This window comes from Pristiophorus japonicus, chromosome 3 (assembly GCF_044704955.1).
Source record: "Pristiophorus japonicus isolate sPriJap1 chromosome 3, sPriJap1.hap1, whole genome shotgun sequence".
Lineage (NCBI taxonomy): Eukaryota > Metazoa > Chordata > Chondrichthyes > Pristiophoridae > Pristiophorus > Pristiophorus japonicus.
The window spans coordinates 24,515,704-24,531,127 of NC_091979.1; the positions used below are offsets into that span (position 1 = coordinate 24,515,704).

At 46.7% G+C, this 15,424-nt stretch overlaps 1 protein-coding gene and 1 long non-coding RNA gene across 3 annotated transcripts in view; one reads left to right on the forward strand and one right to left on the reverse strand.

Moving 5' to 3' along the window:
• adcy5 (adenylate cyclase 5) overlaps window positions 1-15,424 on the reverse strand; it is a 531,201-nt gene that overhangs the window by 73,826 nt on the left and 441,951 nt on the right. The window contains exons 10-12 of the mRNA XM_070875264.1: window positions 13,623-13,770; window positions 9,138-9,235; window positions 4,685-4,772 (exon numbers count right to left, since the gene is read on the reverse strand). Of these exons, the coding sequence (XP_070731365.1) occupies window positions 4,685-4,772; window positions 9,138-9,235; window positions 13,623-13,770 (334 nt within the window). The remainder of the gene's footprint in view (window positions 1-4,684; window positions 4,773-9,137; window positions 9,236-13,622; window positions 13,771-15,424) is intronic.
• Window positions 13,001-15,424, forward strand: part of LOC139259689 (uncharacterized) — a 180,907-nt gene continuing 178,483 nt past the window's right edge. The window contains exon 1 of one of the 2 annotated variants that reach the window (XR_011592633.1): window positions 13,001-13,122. This is a non-coding gene — a long non-coding RNA (uncharacterized lncRNA). The remainder of the gene's footprint in view (window positions 13,123-15,424) is intronic. The other variant, XR_011592632.1, reaches the window with a different exon arrangement.

Here is a 15,424-nt window from a genome sequence, read left to right on the forward strand (position 1 = left end):
TTCTTATGCTGATTGAGGGATAACTATTGGCCAAGACACCGGGGATAATTCCCCTGCTCTTCTTCAAAATAGTGGCCATGGGATCTTTTATGTCCACCTGAGAGGGCATATGATTTTAATGTCTCATCCGAAAGATGGCACCTCCGACAGTGCAGCACTCCTTCAACACTGTGAGTGCCAGCCTAGATTTATGTGCTCCAAGTCAGACTTGAACCCACAACCTTCTGAGTCAGAGGCGAGTGTGCTACCCACTGAGCCACAGCTGACACCTATACAGTGCCTTTAATACTAATAATGAATTTCACAGAGAGATGCTCAGCCAGATAAAGGGAGATTTGGAAGGAGGATCAAAACCTTGATCAAAGAGATGGTTTTAAGAAGGTTTTTTTTTAATAAGGAGAAAAGTACGAGGGAGAGGCGGAGATTTTAGGGAGGGAATTCCATTGAGAACAACCCAGGCTACTGAAGACTCTGCCAGCATTTGATGCAGATCAGCCATGATCTAATTGAATGGCGGAACAGGCTCGAGGGGCTGAAGGGCCTACTCCTGTGCTTTCATGTTCCATTGGTGGAGCGAAGGTGAGATGAATGCAGAAAAGGCTAAATTTTGGGTAACAGAGTGTTTGGGAGGGGTACAGGGCTGGAAGATATTGAGAGAAAGAATGAAAAAAGATCTTGCATTTATAAAGAGCCTTTCATGATCTCAGGGCATCCCAACGTGCTTTACAGCCATTAGTGTAATTTTTGGAGTGTCGTCACTGTTGAAATGTAGGAAACACGGCAGCCAATTAGCACACAGCAAGCTCCCACAAACAGCAATGTGATAATGACCAGATAATCTGTTTTTTTTTAGTGATGTTGGTTGTGGGATAAATATTGGTCAGGTCACCGGGGAGAACTACCTCAAATAGTGGCCATGGGATGTTTACATCCACCTGAGAGGGTTAATGTCTCATCCGAAAGACGACACTTCCAACAGTGCAGCGCTCCCTCAGTACTGGCACTGGAGCGTCAGCCGGGATTTTGTGCACAAGTCTCTGAAGTGAGGCTTGAACACATGATCTTAAAATCGTAAATCTTTTAAATCTTAATTCAAAAGAATGAAGAGCCTGGTATATATTCCAACTGTGGTACATCAGTCATTGCAAGAAGGCATGCAGGTACAGCAGGCGGTGAAGAAGGCAAATTGCATGTTGGCCTTCATTGTGAGAGGATTTGAGTATAGGTGCAGGGAAGTCTTACTGCAGTTGTACAGGGCCTTGGTGAGACCACACCTTGAATATTGTGTACAGTTTTGCTCTCCTAATCTGAGGAAGGACATTCTTACTATTGAGGGAGTTCACCAGACTGATTCCTGGGATGGCAGGACTGACATATAAAGAAAGACTGGATCGACTAGGCTTATATTCACTAGAATTTAGAAGAATGAGAGGGAATCTCATAGAAACATGTGAAATTCTGAGGGGATTGGACAGGTTAGATGCAGGAAGAATGTTCCCAATGTTGGGGAAGTCCAGAACCAGGAGTCACAGTCTAAGGATAAGGAGTAAGCCATATAGAACCGAGTTGAAGAGAATCTTTTTCACCCAGAAAGTGGTGAACCTGTGGAATTCTCTACCACAGAAAGTTGTTGAGTCCAGTTTGTTGGATATATTCAAAAGGGAGTTAGATGTGGCACTTACGGCTAAAGGGATCAGGGGGTATAGAGAGAAGGCAGGGGTGGGGTACTGAAGTTGCATGATCAGCCATGATCATATTGAATGGCAGTGCAGGCTCGATGGGCCGAATGGCCTGCTCCTGCACCTATTTTCTATTTTAAATTATAACTTTAAGCAAGTGTCCCTTTTGGTAAAGGCACTAGAACTCACAAATTAATAAATAAACTCAAAGGGAATATTAACAAATCAAATTCAAATTCTGTTTCAACAGCTCTACAACTATTTTGGTAAAACAATAAATCAAGTGCCCCTTTATTAAAGAGGCACTAAAACCGACAAGTTAGACTTTGAACTTAAAACGGTCAAATTAAAATTTGGTTGCCAGGGTGATGATGTACTCCAGTCCCCCTGGCGCCCACCTCTCGTGGAAGGCCGCGAACGTACCGGTGGACACTGCGTGCTCCATCTCCAGGGACACCCTGGCTCGAATGTAACCGCAGAAGAGAGGCAGGCAATTGGGCTATACATTACACACAGCAATTCAAGCAACTGAATGATCTCTTGCTGTTTGTGGCTCGCTTGCATGTTGCCACAGCATGAAACTTCACTCTTGGTGAACTGCACTTTTTACCGACCTGCATTAGGCAAACTGTGTAAGCCGCTGGGACATTCTTCAAGCGAGAACTGGAGCTGTTTCTGGCTGGGGTGGAAATCAGCTCGCACTAAAGGTAGGTAGAGCACAACGTTATCAAGGCTGGAGTGACCTCCTGGGCGGGGAAGAGAGGAATTTCCCAGATTTTTCTTCACCACCACCCCCCCCGCAATTTAGTCTGTTGTTTCGACTCTCCCAGGAGATCACATGACTTTGGGTGGGGTGGGGAGTGTAAATATTATGATACACAAGGTATCACAATTGTGTGGAAGAGGCTGGATGGGGCACAGGGTCTTGACCTGTCCCTCACTGTTCGTATGTTTGCTGCAGGAATTGTCTCTTCGTTTGGGAGGAAAGTGGAGATCCAAGGAGATTTAGGGGTTCATATACTAAGGAAGGATATACTTGCCTTAGAGGGAGTGCAACAAAGGTTCATCAGACTGATTGCTGGGATGGGGGTTTGTTCTATGTGGAGAGATTGAGTAGACTAGGCCTATATTGTCTAGAGTTTAGAAGAATGAGAGGTGATCTCATTGAAACAGACAAAATTCTTACAGGGCTTGACAGGGTAGATGCAGGGAGGATGTTTCCCCTGGCTGGGTGTCTAAAACCAGGGGTCACAGTCTAAGAATAAGGGGTCGGCCATTTAGGACGGAGTTGAGGAGAAACTTCTTCACTCAAAGAGTTCTTAATCTTTGGAATTCTCTGCCCCAAAGGGCTGTGGAGACTTAGTCGTTGAGTATATTCAAGACAGAGATCGATAGATTTTTGGGTGCTAAGGGAACCAAGGGATAGGGGGATAGTGCAGGGAAGCGGAGTTGAGGTATAAGATCCTGCCATAATCTTATTGAATGGAGAGACAGAGACTGTAATTCCCGTATTGGACTGTTCAGTCACCTGAGAACTCACGCTTAGAGTGGAAGCAAGTCTTCCTCGATTTCGAGGGACTGACTATGATGAGTGGCGGAGCAGGCTCAAAGGCCCGACTCGCCCATTCCTGCTTTTACTTCTGATGTTCTTATGTACACAGATCACTAAAATGTAGGGTGATGTACAAAACAAATCAAAAACAGCTAATGGAATGTCACGCTTTAGAGGGCTAGAATATAAAGAGGGAGGAAGTTTTGCTACAACTGTGCAAAGCCCTGGCTAGGCCACATCTGGCGTACTGTGTACTGTTCAGGGCACCACACCTTAGAAAGGCTATACTGGCTTTGGAAAGTGTGAGGTGCAGATTCATCAGAATGTTACCAGGGATTCTAAGGGTTAAATTATGAGGAGAGATGGCGTAAACCAGGCTTATATTTCCTGGAATATAGAAGGCTAAGGGATGAATTCAGTGAAGTTTTGGGTGATTTTGAAAGGCTAGCTAGTGAATGGCTTCCTTCTGTGCTATAATGACTCTATGAGCATAAGAACATAAGAAATAAAGCAGGAGTGGGCCATTTGGCTCCTCGAGCCTGTACCGCCATTTAATACGATCATGGCTGATCTGATCATGGACTCAGTTCCACTTCCCTGCCCGCTCCCCAATACCCTTTACTCCCTTATCGCTCAAAAATCTGTCTATCTCCGCCTTAAATATATTCAATGACCCAGCCTCCACAGCTCTCTGGGGCAGCGAATTCCACAGATTTACAACCCTCTGAGAGAAGAAATTCCTCCTCATCTCAGTTTTAAATGGGCGGCCCTTATTCTAAGACGATGTCCCCTTGTTTTAGTTTCCTCTGAGTGGAAATATCCTCTCTGCATCCACTTTGTCGAGCCCCCTCATTATCTTATATGTTTTGATAAGATCACCTCTCATTCTTCTGAACTCCAATGTGTATAGGCCCAACCTACTCAACCTATCTTCATAAGTCAACGCCCTCATCTCCGGAATCAACCTAGTGAACCTTCTCTGAACAGCCTCCAATGTAAGTATATCCTTCCTTAAATACGGAGACCAAAGCTGTATGTGTGGCCTGACAAATACCCTGTACAGTTGTAGCAGGACTTCTCTGCTTTTATACTCTATCCCCTTCGCAATAAAGGCCAACATTCCATTTGCCTTCCTAATTATTTGCTGTACCTGCATACTAACTTTTTGTGTTTCATGCACAAGGACCCCCAGGTCTCTCAGTACTGCAGTACGTTGCAATTTTTCTCCAGTGACTCTATGGCGAGGGTATTAAGGGACATGGAGCCAAGGCGGGCGGATGGATTTAGGATACAGATCAGCCAAGACCTCATTGAGTGTCAGATAGGCCCGAGGGACTGAATGGCCTCCTCCTGTCCCCTGCGTCCGTGCGGAACACTTGTGTGGAGCGAGCAGGAGCCGTGAGGCGAGGGATGGAGCAGGGGCGGGGAACTCGGAGTGCTTTTAGTTGCTCACCTTGACACAGCAGTAGATGGTGGAGACGAACAACACGCTGGCCAGGACCACCAGGCAGGACAGGTAGAAGCTCAACATCAGCACAGAGCTGCACAGAGAGAGAGAGAGAACAAAAGAATTAGCTCCCGTACAGTCCTGCGACCTGGTGTGTCCTCACACGTCACACAGCAAGGATCACGGACTGTGCCACTTCATTATTCGATGTTACTAATGTGTTCGCCACATCTTGTTCCATGACTGGACCCTCAGGGAGATTGCGTAACAGGAGTCCGCGGGGCGCTTTTCAAAAGGGGCAATTTTTCGAGGGGCAATTTTGCAAGGGGGTCCCCGCCAGACGGTAAGAGGTCGGCGCGTGCACGCCGCGGCGAGAAAACGGGCGGAACGGTCCCGGACACCGCTCCAAAACTGAGGTAGGACAATCTCCAAAATGGCGGCCCCTCCGCGGAGACTCAGCGGCCATTCCGCGCCGCCCCGTGGCCGCTGCTTTCGGGCGGCTGGAGGCCTTATCGGGAGGGGCAATTTCAACCCCTGACCTCTTGGATGGTCTGTTCACATGTCTATAACAGGCAAGATAAACTAAATGGTGGAATTTTAAAGGGGGTCTGGGATCAGAGAGACCTGGGGGCTTACGTGCACAAATCTTTGAAAGCATGGCTAATAATTGAAAGTCAGCATGGATTTGTTAAAGGTATATTATGTTTGATTAACATGTTCGAGTTCTTTGATGAAGTAATAAAGAGAAAGTTAGTATGCAGGTACAGCAAGTAATCAGGGAGGCAAATGGAATGTTGGTCTTTATTGCAAGGGGAATGCAGTATAAAAGCAGGGAAGTCCTGCTACAACTGTACAGGGTATTGGTGAGGCCACACCTGGAGTACTGCGTACAGTTTTGGTCTCCGTATTTAAGGAAGGATATACTTGCATTGGAGGCTGTTCAGAGAAGTTTCACTGGGTTGATTCCGGAGATGAGGGGGTTGACTTATGAGACTAGGTTGAGTAGGTTGGGCCTATACACATTGGAGTTCAGAAGAATGAGAAGTGATCTTATTGAAACTTGTAAGATAATGAGGGGGCTCGACAAAGAGGATGCAGCGAGGATATTTCCACTCATTGGGGAAACTAAAACGAGGGGATATAGTCTCAGAATAAGGGGCCGTCCATTTAAAACTGAGATGAGGAGAAATTTCTTCTCTCTGAGGGTTGGAGATCTATGGAATTCTTTGCCGTAGAGAGCTGTGGAGGCTGGGTCTTTGAATATATTTAAGGTGGAGATAGACAGATTCTTGAGCAATAAGGGAGTAAAGGGTTATGGGGAACGGACAGGGAAGTGGAGCTGAGTCCATGATCAGATCAGCCATGATCTTATTAAATGGTGGAGCAGGCTCGAGGGGCCAAATGGCCAACTCCTGTTCCTATTTCTTATGTTCTTATGTTCTCAATCGTGAAGATTGATGAGGGCAATGCGGTTGACGTGGTGCACACGGACTTCCAAAATGCGTTTGATAAAGTGCCACATAATCGGCTTGCCAGCAAAGTTGAAGTCCATGGAATAAAATGGACAGCGGCAGAATGGATACAAAATTGGCTAAGTGACAGGAAACAGAGAGTAGTGGTGAACGGTTGTTTTTCAAACGGGAGGGAGATATACAGTGATGTTCCCCAGGGTCATTGTGGGGACCACTGCTCTTTTGGATATATATTGATGACCTGGACTTGGGTAAGCAGGGCATCATTTCAAAGTTTGCAGATGGCAGGAAACTCAGAAATGTAGTAAACAATGAGGAGGATAGTAACCGTTTTCAGGAGGACATGGGCGGAAATGTGGCAGATGAAATTTAAGATGGAGAGTGACACAGTTAATTCAGAGACTAGGGTCCTGAACTTGACGAAAGGTAACTTTGATGGTATGAGATGTGAATTGGCTAGAATAGACTGGCAAATGATATTTGGAGGATTGGTGGTGGATAGGCAATGGCAAACATTTAAAGATCACATGGATGAACTTCAACAATTGTACATCCCTGTCTGGAGTAAAAATAAAACGGGGAAGATAGCTCAACCGTGGCTAACAAGGAAAATTAAGGATAGTGTTAAATCCAAGGAAGAGACATATAAATTGGCCAGAAAAAGCAGCAAACCTGAGGATTGGGAGAAATTTAGAATTCAGCAGAGGAGGACAAAGAGTTTAATTAGGAGGGGGGAAATAGAGTATGAGAGGAAACTTGCTGGGAACATAAAAACTGACTGCAAAAGTTTCTATAGATATGTGAAGAGGAAAAGATTAGTGAAGACAAACGTAGGTCCCTTGCAGTCAGATTCAGGGGAATTTATAATGGGGAACAAAGAAATGGCAGACCAGTTGAACAAATACTTTGGTTCTGTCCTCACGAAGGAAGACACAAATAACTTTCCGGAAATACTAGGGGACCGAGCGTCTAGCGAGAAGGAGGAACTGAAGGAAATCCTTATTAGTCGGGAAATTGTGTTAGGGAAATTGATGGGATTGAAGGCCGATAAATCCCCGAGGCCTGATAGTCTGCACCCCAGAGTGTTTAAGAAAGTGGCCCTAGACATAGTGGATGCATTGATGATCATTTTCCAACAGTCTATTGACTCTGGATCAGTTCCTATGGACTGGAGGGTAGCGTTTTAAAAAAGGAGGGAGAGAGAAACCAGGGGACATAGTCTTTGGATAAGGGGTAGGCCATTTAGGACTGAGATGAGGAGAAACTTCTTCACTCAGAGAGTTGTTAACCTGTGGAATTCCCTGCCGCAGAGAGTTGTTGATGCCAGTTCACTGGATATATTCAAGAGGGAGTTAGATATGGCCCTTACGGTTAAGGGGATCAAAAAAGCTCTTGTTTGTTTTCAGTTTTTCGGCCAATCAGTCAGGAGCCTGGGACTGGAGTAAATGCGTGCACCAATCAAACCTGGCAAAGCCATAACTGCTCTAACCACGATGCATCTCATCGACAACAACAAGAACTTTCATTTATATAGCACCTTTAATGCAGTAAAACAGTTCAAGGTGCTTCACGGTAACATTCGGCACTGAGCCACATTTAGATAGGTGATATTCGGACAGGTGGCCAATAAGCTTGGTCAAAGCAGTAGGTTTCAAGTAGCATCTTAAAGTTGGAGAGTGAGGTCGGAGAGGCCCAGAAGTTTAGGCGGCGAATTCCAGAGCCTAGGGCCCAGACAGCTGAAGGCACGGCCGCTAATGGTGGGCCGATGAAAATCGGGTATGCACAAGAGGTCCAAATTAGAGGAGCGCAGAGATCTCGGGGAGGGGGCGGTGGTGGTTGTGGGGCTGGAGGAAGTTACAGAGATAGGAAGGTGTGAGGCCCCTGGAGGGATTTGAAAACAAGAATGGGAGTTTAAAAATCGAGGCGTTGCTGAACTGGGAGCCAATGTCGGTCAGCGAGTTCAGGGGTGATGAGAGAATGGGACTTAGTGCGAGTTAGGACACGGGACAGCAGAGTTTTGGATGAGCTGAAGTTTACGGAGGGTGGAAGATGGAAGGCCGGCCAGGAGAACGTTGGCATTGTTGAGTGTGGAGGTAACAAAGGCACGGACAAGGGTTTCCGTGTATTCTGCCATTACCGGAACCTCAGTGAGTCACGACAGGAGCACAGCGGCCAAACGACATTTGATAGAACGGCAGAACATGGTGAAAAACAGGGAAGTCTTGCTACAGTTATACAGGGTATTGGTGAGGCCACACCTGGAATACTGCGTGCAGTTTTGGTCTCCATATTTAAGAAAGGATATACTTGCTTTGGAGGTTGATTCTGGAGATGAGGGGATTGATTTATGAGGAAAGGTTGAGTATGTTGGGCCTCTACTCATTGGAATCCAGAAGAATGGGAGGTGATCTTATCGAAACGTATAAGATTATGAGGGGGCTCGACAAGGTGGATGCAGAGAGGATGTTTCCACCGATGGGGGAGACTAGAACTAGGGGGCATAATCTTAGAATAAGGGGCTGCCCATTTGAAACTGAGATGAGGAGGAATTTTTTCTCTCAGGGGGTTGTAAATCTGTTGAATTTGCTGCCTCAGAGAGCTGTGGAAGCTGGGTCATTGAATAAATTTAAGACAGAGATAGGCAGTTTCTTGAATGATTAAGGGAATAAGGGGCAGGGAAGTGGACCCGAGTCCATGATCGGATCAGCTATGCTCGTATTGAATGGCGGAGCAGGCTCGAGGGGCCGTTTGGCCTACTCCTGCTCCTATTTCTTATGTTCTTATTGTGTCCCGGCCTAAGTTTCGGCCTTTGAGGCAGACTACTATCAAGGTTACAGCCGGAACGTGCCGGAAACACTGTGGATTTCTCGGCCTATAATCGATGGGCAGTCAAAAACCCTCTCTCGGTTCTTCCTCGGACATGGCAGCAGAGGGAACGCGAGCAAACTGGACATTCCTCTCAAGCTAAGGCAAACGAGGAGACTCACTGCGGCACGATGGTTATCTGAATACAGCAGATAAAGAGGAAGACGAGGCAGGAGCAGGCCACGTAGGCCCCAAATCGGTCATCCACTTCCTTGGAATACTGCAAAAAAAAAATTGGGAAAGTGATTAGAACCAGAGACAGTGACAGCACAGAAAGTGGCCATTCGGACCATCGTGTCTGTGCCGGCTCTTTGAAAGAGTTGTTGTGCTTTGTCCCACATCCCCGCTTTTTGTCCGTAACCCCGGAAGTTCCTCATCCTGGTCCCGAAGGTCAAAGCCCATGGGATCCAGGGCAAAGTGGCAAGGACTGGAGGACTGCTAAGGTGGTCCCCTTGTTTAAGAAGGGAGAAAGGGATAGGCCGAGTTAATTACAGGTCTGTCAGCCTAACCTCAGTGGTAGGAAAATTATTGGAAAAAATACTGAAAGACAGGATAAATCTACATTTGGAAAGGCAAGGATTAATTAGGGACAGTCAGCATGAATTTGTTAAGGGAAGATCATGTTTGACTAACCTGATTGAATTTTTTGAGGAGGTAACCAGGAGGGTCGATGAGGGTAGTGGGTACAATGTAGTTTATATGGACTTTAGCAAAGCTTTTGAAAGGTCCCACATGGTGACTGGTCACGAAGGTTAAAGCCCATGGGATCCAAGTGACAAGTTGGATCCAAAATTGTCTTAGAGGTAGGAAACAAAGGGTAATGATTGATGGGTGTTTTTGTGACTGGAAGGATGTTTCCAGTGGGGTTCCGCAGGGCTCACTACTGGTTCCCTTGCTTTTTGTGGTACACATCAATGATCGAGAATTGAATATGGGGAGTATGATTAAGAAGTTTGCAGACAACACTAAAATTGGCTGTGTGGTTGATAATGAAGAGGAAAGTCATGGGCTGCAGGAGGGTATCAGTCTACTGGTCAGGTGGGCAGAGCAGTGGCAAATGCAATTTAATTCAGAGAAATGTGAGGTAAAACACTTGGGGAGGGCTAATAAGGAAAGGGTATACACATTAAGCGGTAGGCCACTTAGAAGTGTAGATGAACAAAGGGACCTTGGAGTGCTTGTCCACAGATCCCTGAAAGTAGCAGGCCAGGTGGATAAGGTGGTTAATAAGGCATACAGAATACTTGCCTTTATTGGCCGAGGCATAGAATATAAGAGCAGGGAGGTTATGCTTAAATTGTATAGTACTTTGGTTAGGCCACAGCTGGAATACTGAGTGCAGTTCTGGTCGCCGTATTATAGGAAGGATGTGATTACACTGGAGAGGGTGCAGAAGAGATTTATAAGGATGCTGCCTGGAATGGAGAATCTTAGCTATGAGGACAGATTGGATGGGCTGAGTTTGTTCTCCTTGGAACAGAGGAGGCTGAGGGGAGACCTCATTGAGGTGTATAACATTTTGAAGGACCTGGATACAGTGGATATCAAGGGCCTATTTCCCTTGGTGGAGGGGTCAATTACGAGAGGACATAGCTTTAAGGTGGCTGGGAGAAGATTTAGAGGGGATTTGAGGGGAAGCTTCTTCATGCAGAGGGTTGTGGGGGTCTGGAACTCACTGCCTGAAAAGGTGGTAGAGGCAGAAACCCTCACCACATTTAAGAGATGGTTGGATGGGCACTTGAAGTGCCATAACCTGCAGGGTTACAGACCTAGAGCTGGTAAGTGAGATTAGACTGTTGGCTGGTACGATGGCAGACATTGATGCGGAGTTTCAACAGCGCCTCCAGTGCGCCAGCGCAGCCTTCGGCCATCTGAGGAAAAGAGTGTTTGAAGACCAGGCCCTCAAATCTACCACCAAGCTCATGATCTACAGGGGTGTAGTAATACCCGCCCTCCTGTATGGATCTGATGCATGGACGATGTATAGAAGGCACCTCAAGTCGCTGGAGATATATCACCAACGATGCCTCCGCAAGATCCTGCAAATCCCCTGGGAGGACAGGTGCACCAACAGCAGTGTCCTCGACCAGGCTAACATCCCCAGCATTCAAGCACTGACCACACTCGATCAGCTTTGCTGGGCAGGACACATAGTTCGCATGCCAGATACGAGACTCTCTAAGCAAATGCTTTATGCGGAGCTCCTTCATGGTAAATGAGCCAAAGGTGGGCAGCGGAAACATTATAAGGACACCCTCAAAGCCTCCCTGGTAAAGTGCGACATCACCACTGACACCTGGGAGACCCTGGCCGCAGACCGCCCGAGGTGGAGAAAGTCCATCCGGGACGGCGTCGAGCTCTTCGAGTCTCAACGCAAAGGGCATGAAGAGGCCAGGCGCAGGCAGCGGAAGGAGCGCGCGGCAAACCAGCCCTACCGACCCCTTCCCCCGACGAATGTCTGTCCCACCTGTAACAGGGTCTGTGGCTCTCGTATCGGACTGTTCAGCCATCAAAGAACTCATTTTGGGAGTGGAAGCAAGTCTTCCTCGATTCCAAGAGACTGCCTATGATGAAGTACTTCAGGGACTCTAATACGGCCAGGGTGATCTCCTGGACTAGTTTCGATCGCCTGGATGGGTCGGAGAGGAATTTTCCCAATTTTTTTCCCCAATTGGCCTGGGTTTTTATCTGGTTTTTGCCTCTCCCAGGAGATTGCATGGTTCCGGTTGGGGTGGAGTGTAGAATGTTTCAGTGCAAGGGGTGTCGCAGTTGTGTGGGGCGGACTGATTGGGCTGGGTGCTCTTTACTTTTCCGCCATTGTTCATAGGTTTATATGTAACCTTCAGGGCTGCTGACCGAGGGCCGTGTGGCTCTTTGTCGGCCGGCGCGGACACGATGGGCCGAAATGGCCTCCTTCTGCGCTGTAAATTTCTATGTATATATCTTTCTATCCTCGGGTACCTGTCCGACTCCCCTTTAAAATTATTGATGAAACCAGCTTCCACCAGCTTTTCAGGTAGAGCGTTCCACATCCCGGAAACTCTCTGAGGGAAAATATTTCTCCTCATCTCCCCTCTATTACCACATTAGCATATTGGCTATAAAGCGCTTTGGGCTGTCTGGTGGATCTTTTCTCTAGATCTTTTGCCAATGATTTGAAGTCTGTGATCTCTGGTTATTGACCCACTCGCCAGAGAAAAGAGTTTTTCTCTATCTTCGCTATCAAAGCCCCTCATCGTCTTGAAAACCTCCATGAGGTCACCTCTTAACATTCTCTGTTCCAAGGAGAACAATTCTAACTTTTCCAACTGCTCCTCATTACTTAATCCCTCAGCCCTGGTCACATTATTCTTTGTTGTAAGAAAGAAAGAAAGAAAGGTTTTCAATTATATAGCGCCTTTCACGACCACCAGACGTCTCAAAGCCCTTTACAGCCAATGAAGTACTTTTGGAGTGCAGTCACTGTTGTAATGTGGGAAACGCAGCAGCCAATTTGCGCACAGCAAGCTCCCACACACAGCAATGTGATAATGACCCAGATAATCTGTTTTTTATGTTGATTGAGGGATAAATATTGTCCAGGACACCGGGGATAACTCACCTGCTCTTCTTCGAAATAATGCCATGGGATCTTTTACGTTCACCTGAGAGGACAGACGGGGCCTCGGTTTAACGTCTCATCCGAAAGAAGGCACCTCCGACAGCAGGACTTCCCTACTTTTATGCCCTTTATAATAAAGGTCAACATTCCATTTGCTTTCCGAATTACTTGCTGTACCTGCATGCTGCCTTTTTGTGTTTCATGTACAAGGACCCCCAGATTCCTCTGTACTGCAGCATACTCTGTAATCCCTCCCCATTTAAATAATAAGTTACTTTTTTATTTATCCTACCAAGGTGGATAACCTTACACTTTCCCACATTATACTCCATCTGCCAAATTTATGCCCACTTACTTAGCCTGTCTATATCCCTTTGCAGATTCTTTGCGTCCTCCACACAACTTGCTTTCCCACTGGAAAGCAATAGAGAGTCACTGAGAAGCTGACACACTTACCTGGCGTGAAACCCGAGAGACGACAAAGCTGTCAAAAGGTTGGTAAAATTGTAAGTGCCTGCTTTTAAGCCGCTTAACTAGCATTTAAGTACTTTTTAATGACGTTAATTATCTGTCCCACCGCTAGTTGGAGTTTAGAAAAATGAGAGGCGATCTTGTTATAATGTATAAAATTCAGAGTGCTTCGACAGGGTAGATGCTGAGAGGCTGTTTGCCCTGGCTCGAGAGTCTAGAACTAGGGGGCACACTCACAGGATAATAGATTAGCCCCACTTAGGGCTGAGATGAGGAGAAATCTCTTGGCTCAGAGGGTGGTGAATCTTTGGAATTCTCTACCCCACAGGGCTGTGGAGGCTCAGCTGTTGAGTATATTCGAGGCTGAGATCAATCGATATTTGGACTCTAGGGGAATCGAGGGATATGGGGATCAGGCGGGAAAGTGGAGCTGAGGTCAAAGTTTAGCCATGATCTCATTGAATGGCGGAGCAGACTCGAGGGGCCGAATGGCCTACTCCTGCTCCTATTTCTTATGTTTCTAAGATGTGCTTACCTTTTTTTCGAGCTCAGGTTTCCGGAACGTTAGCAGGAATTTCCGCACGTGCTCAGAACGCAGCCGATCTATGCTTCTTGCATCGATTGCTCGCCCTAGGAACTCATCGACCTCATCCTCGGGATTCATGTTTTCTTGAATGTTTCTGCTAAAAGAAGGAAGTGGGATAAATAATCCACACGCGTAACTTATCGCGACATTGTAGTTAACAGTTTCATCAGCACAATGTTTTGAAGTCCCATCCTTTTTTTTAATGTTCATTCATAGAATCATAGAAATTTACAGCATGGAAGGAGGCCATTTTGGCCCATCGTGTCCGTGCCGGCCGACCAAGAGCTATCCAGCCTAATCCCACTTTCCAGCTCTTGGTCCTTGGCCTTTTGGATATGGCACTTTAAGTGCACATCCAAGTACTTTTTAAATGTAGTGAGGGTTTCTACCTCTACCACCCTTTCAGGCAGTGAGTTCCAGACCCCTACTACCCTCTGGGTGAAGACATGTCCCCTCAAATCCCCTCTAAACCTCCCCCCAATTACTTTAAATCTATGCCTTCTGGATGTTGACCCCTCTGCTAAGGGAAATAGGTCCTTCCTATTCATTCTAAAAGATAAGCACATCTTAGAAACATAAGAAATAGGAGCAGGAGTAGGCCATTCGGCCCCTCGAGCCTGCTCCGCCATTCAATGAGATCATGGCTATACATTGACCTCAGCTCCACTTTCCCACCTGATCCCCATATCCCTCGATTCCCCTAGAGTCCAAATATCGATCGATCTTCATAATTTTATACACCTCAATAAGCTCTCCTCGCAGCCTTCTCTGTTCCAAAGAAAACAAATCCAGGCTATCCAATCTTTCCTCATATCTAAAATTTTCCAGTCCAGGCAACATCCTTGTAAATCTCCTCTGTACCCTCTCCAGTGCAATCACATCATTCCTGTAATGCGGTGACCAGAACTGCATGCAGTACTCCAGCTGTGGCCTAACTAGTGTTTTATACAGTTCAAGCATAACCCTCCCTGCTCTTGTATTCTATGCCTCGGCTAATAAAGGCAAGTATTCCATATGTCTTCTTAACCACCTCATCAGCCTGTCCTGCTACCTTCAGGGACCTGTGGACCCAGATATGCTCTCTCTCTGTTGAGTCTACACCATTCCCCTGAGTCAGGAGGAATGGCCTGGCGAGTGATTCTAGGCCAAATGCGGCTCTTTTCAGAGTTTGGGTGGCTCATCCTAAAATAACGCCACTGTCTGTAACCCACACACAATGTTCCCGTTAGAATCATGGAATCAGAGAACGGTTATGTTATATATGTAAACTTGTATTTATTCTGTACAGCCACCAGCGGGCCCATCCCCTGGAGTCCCAAGCGATCCCATAATCCCTTGGGAGCACAGGTATTTAAGGTGGCTTCACAGGTTGGAGAGGCACTCTGGAGACCTGCAATAAAAGACTAAGGTCACACTTTACTTCGAGCTCACAGTGTTCAGCCTGACTCTTTCTCCATACACTACAACTGGCGACGAGATACAGATAGCGAAACCAAAGATGCAGAGAACAGTGGGCATCCTGGAGAAATTCTCGGAGGGAGATGATTGGGAAACTTCTGTGGAGCGACTCGACCAATACTTCGTATCCAACGAGCTAGATGGGGAAGAGAGCACTGCCAAACGAAGGGCGATCCTCCTCACCGTCTGTGGGGCACCAACGTATGGCCTCATGAAGAATCTACTCACTCCAGCGAAACCCACGGAGAAATCGTACGACAATTTGTACACACTGGTCCGAGAGCATTTGAACC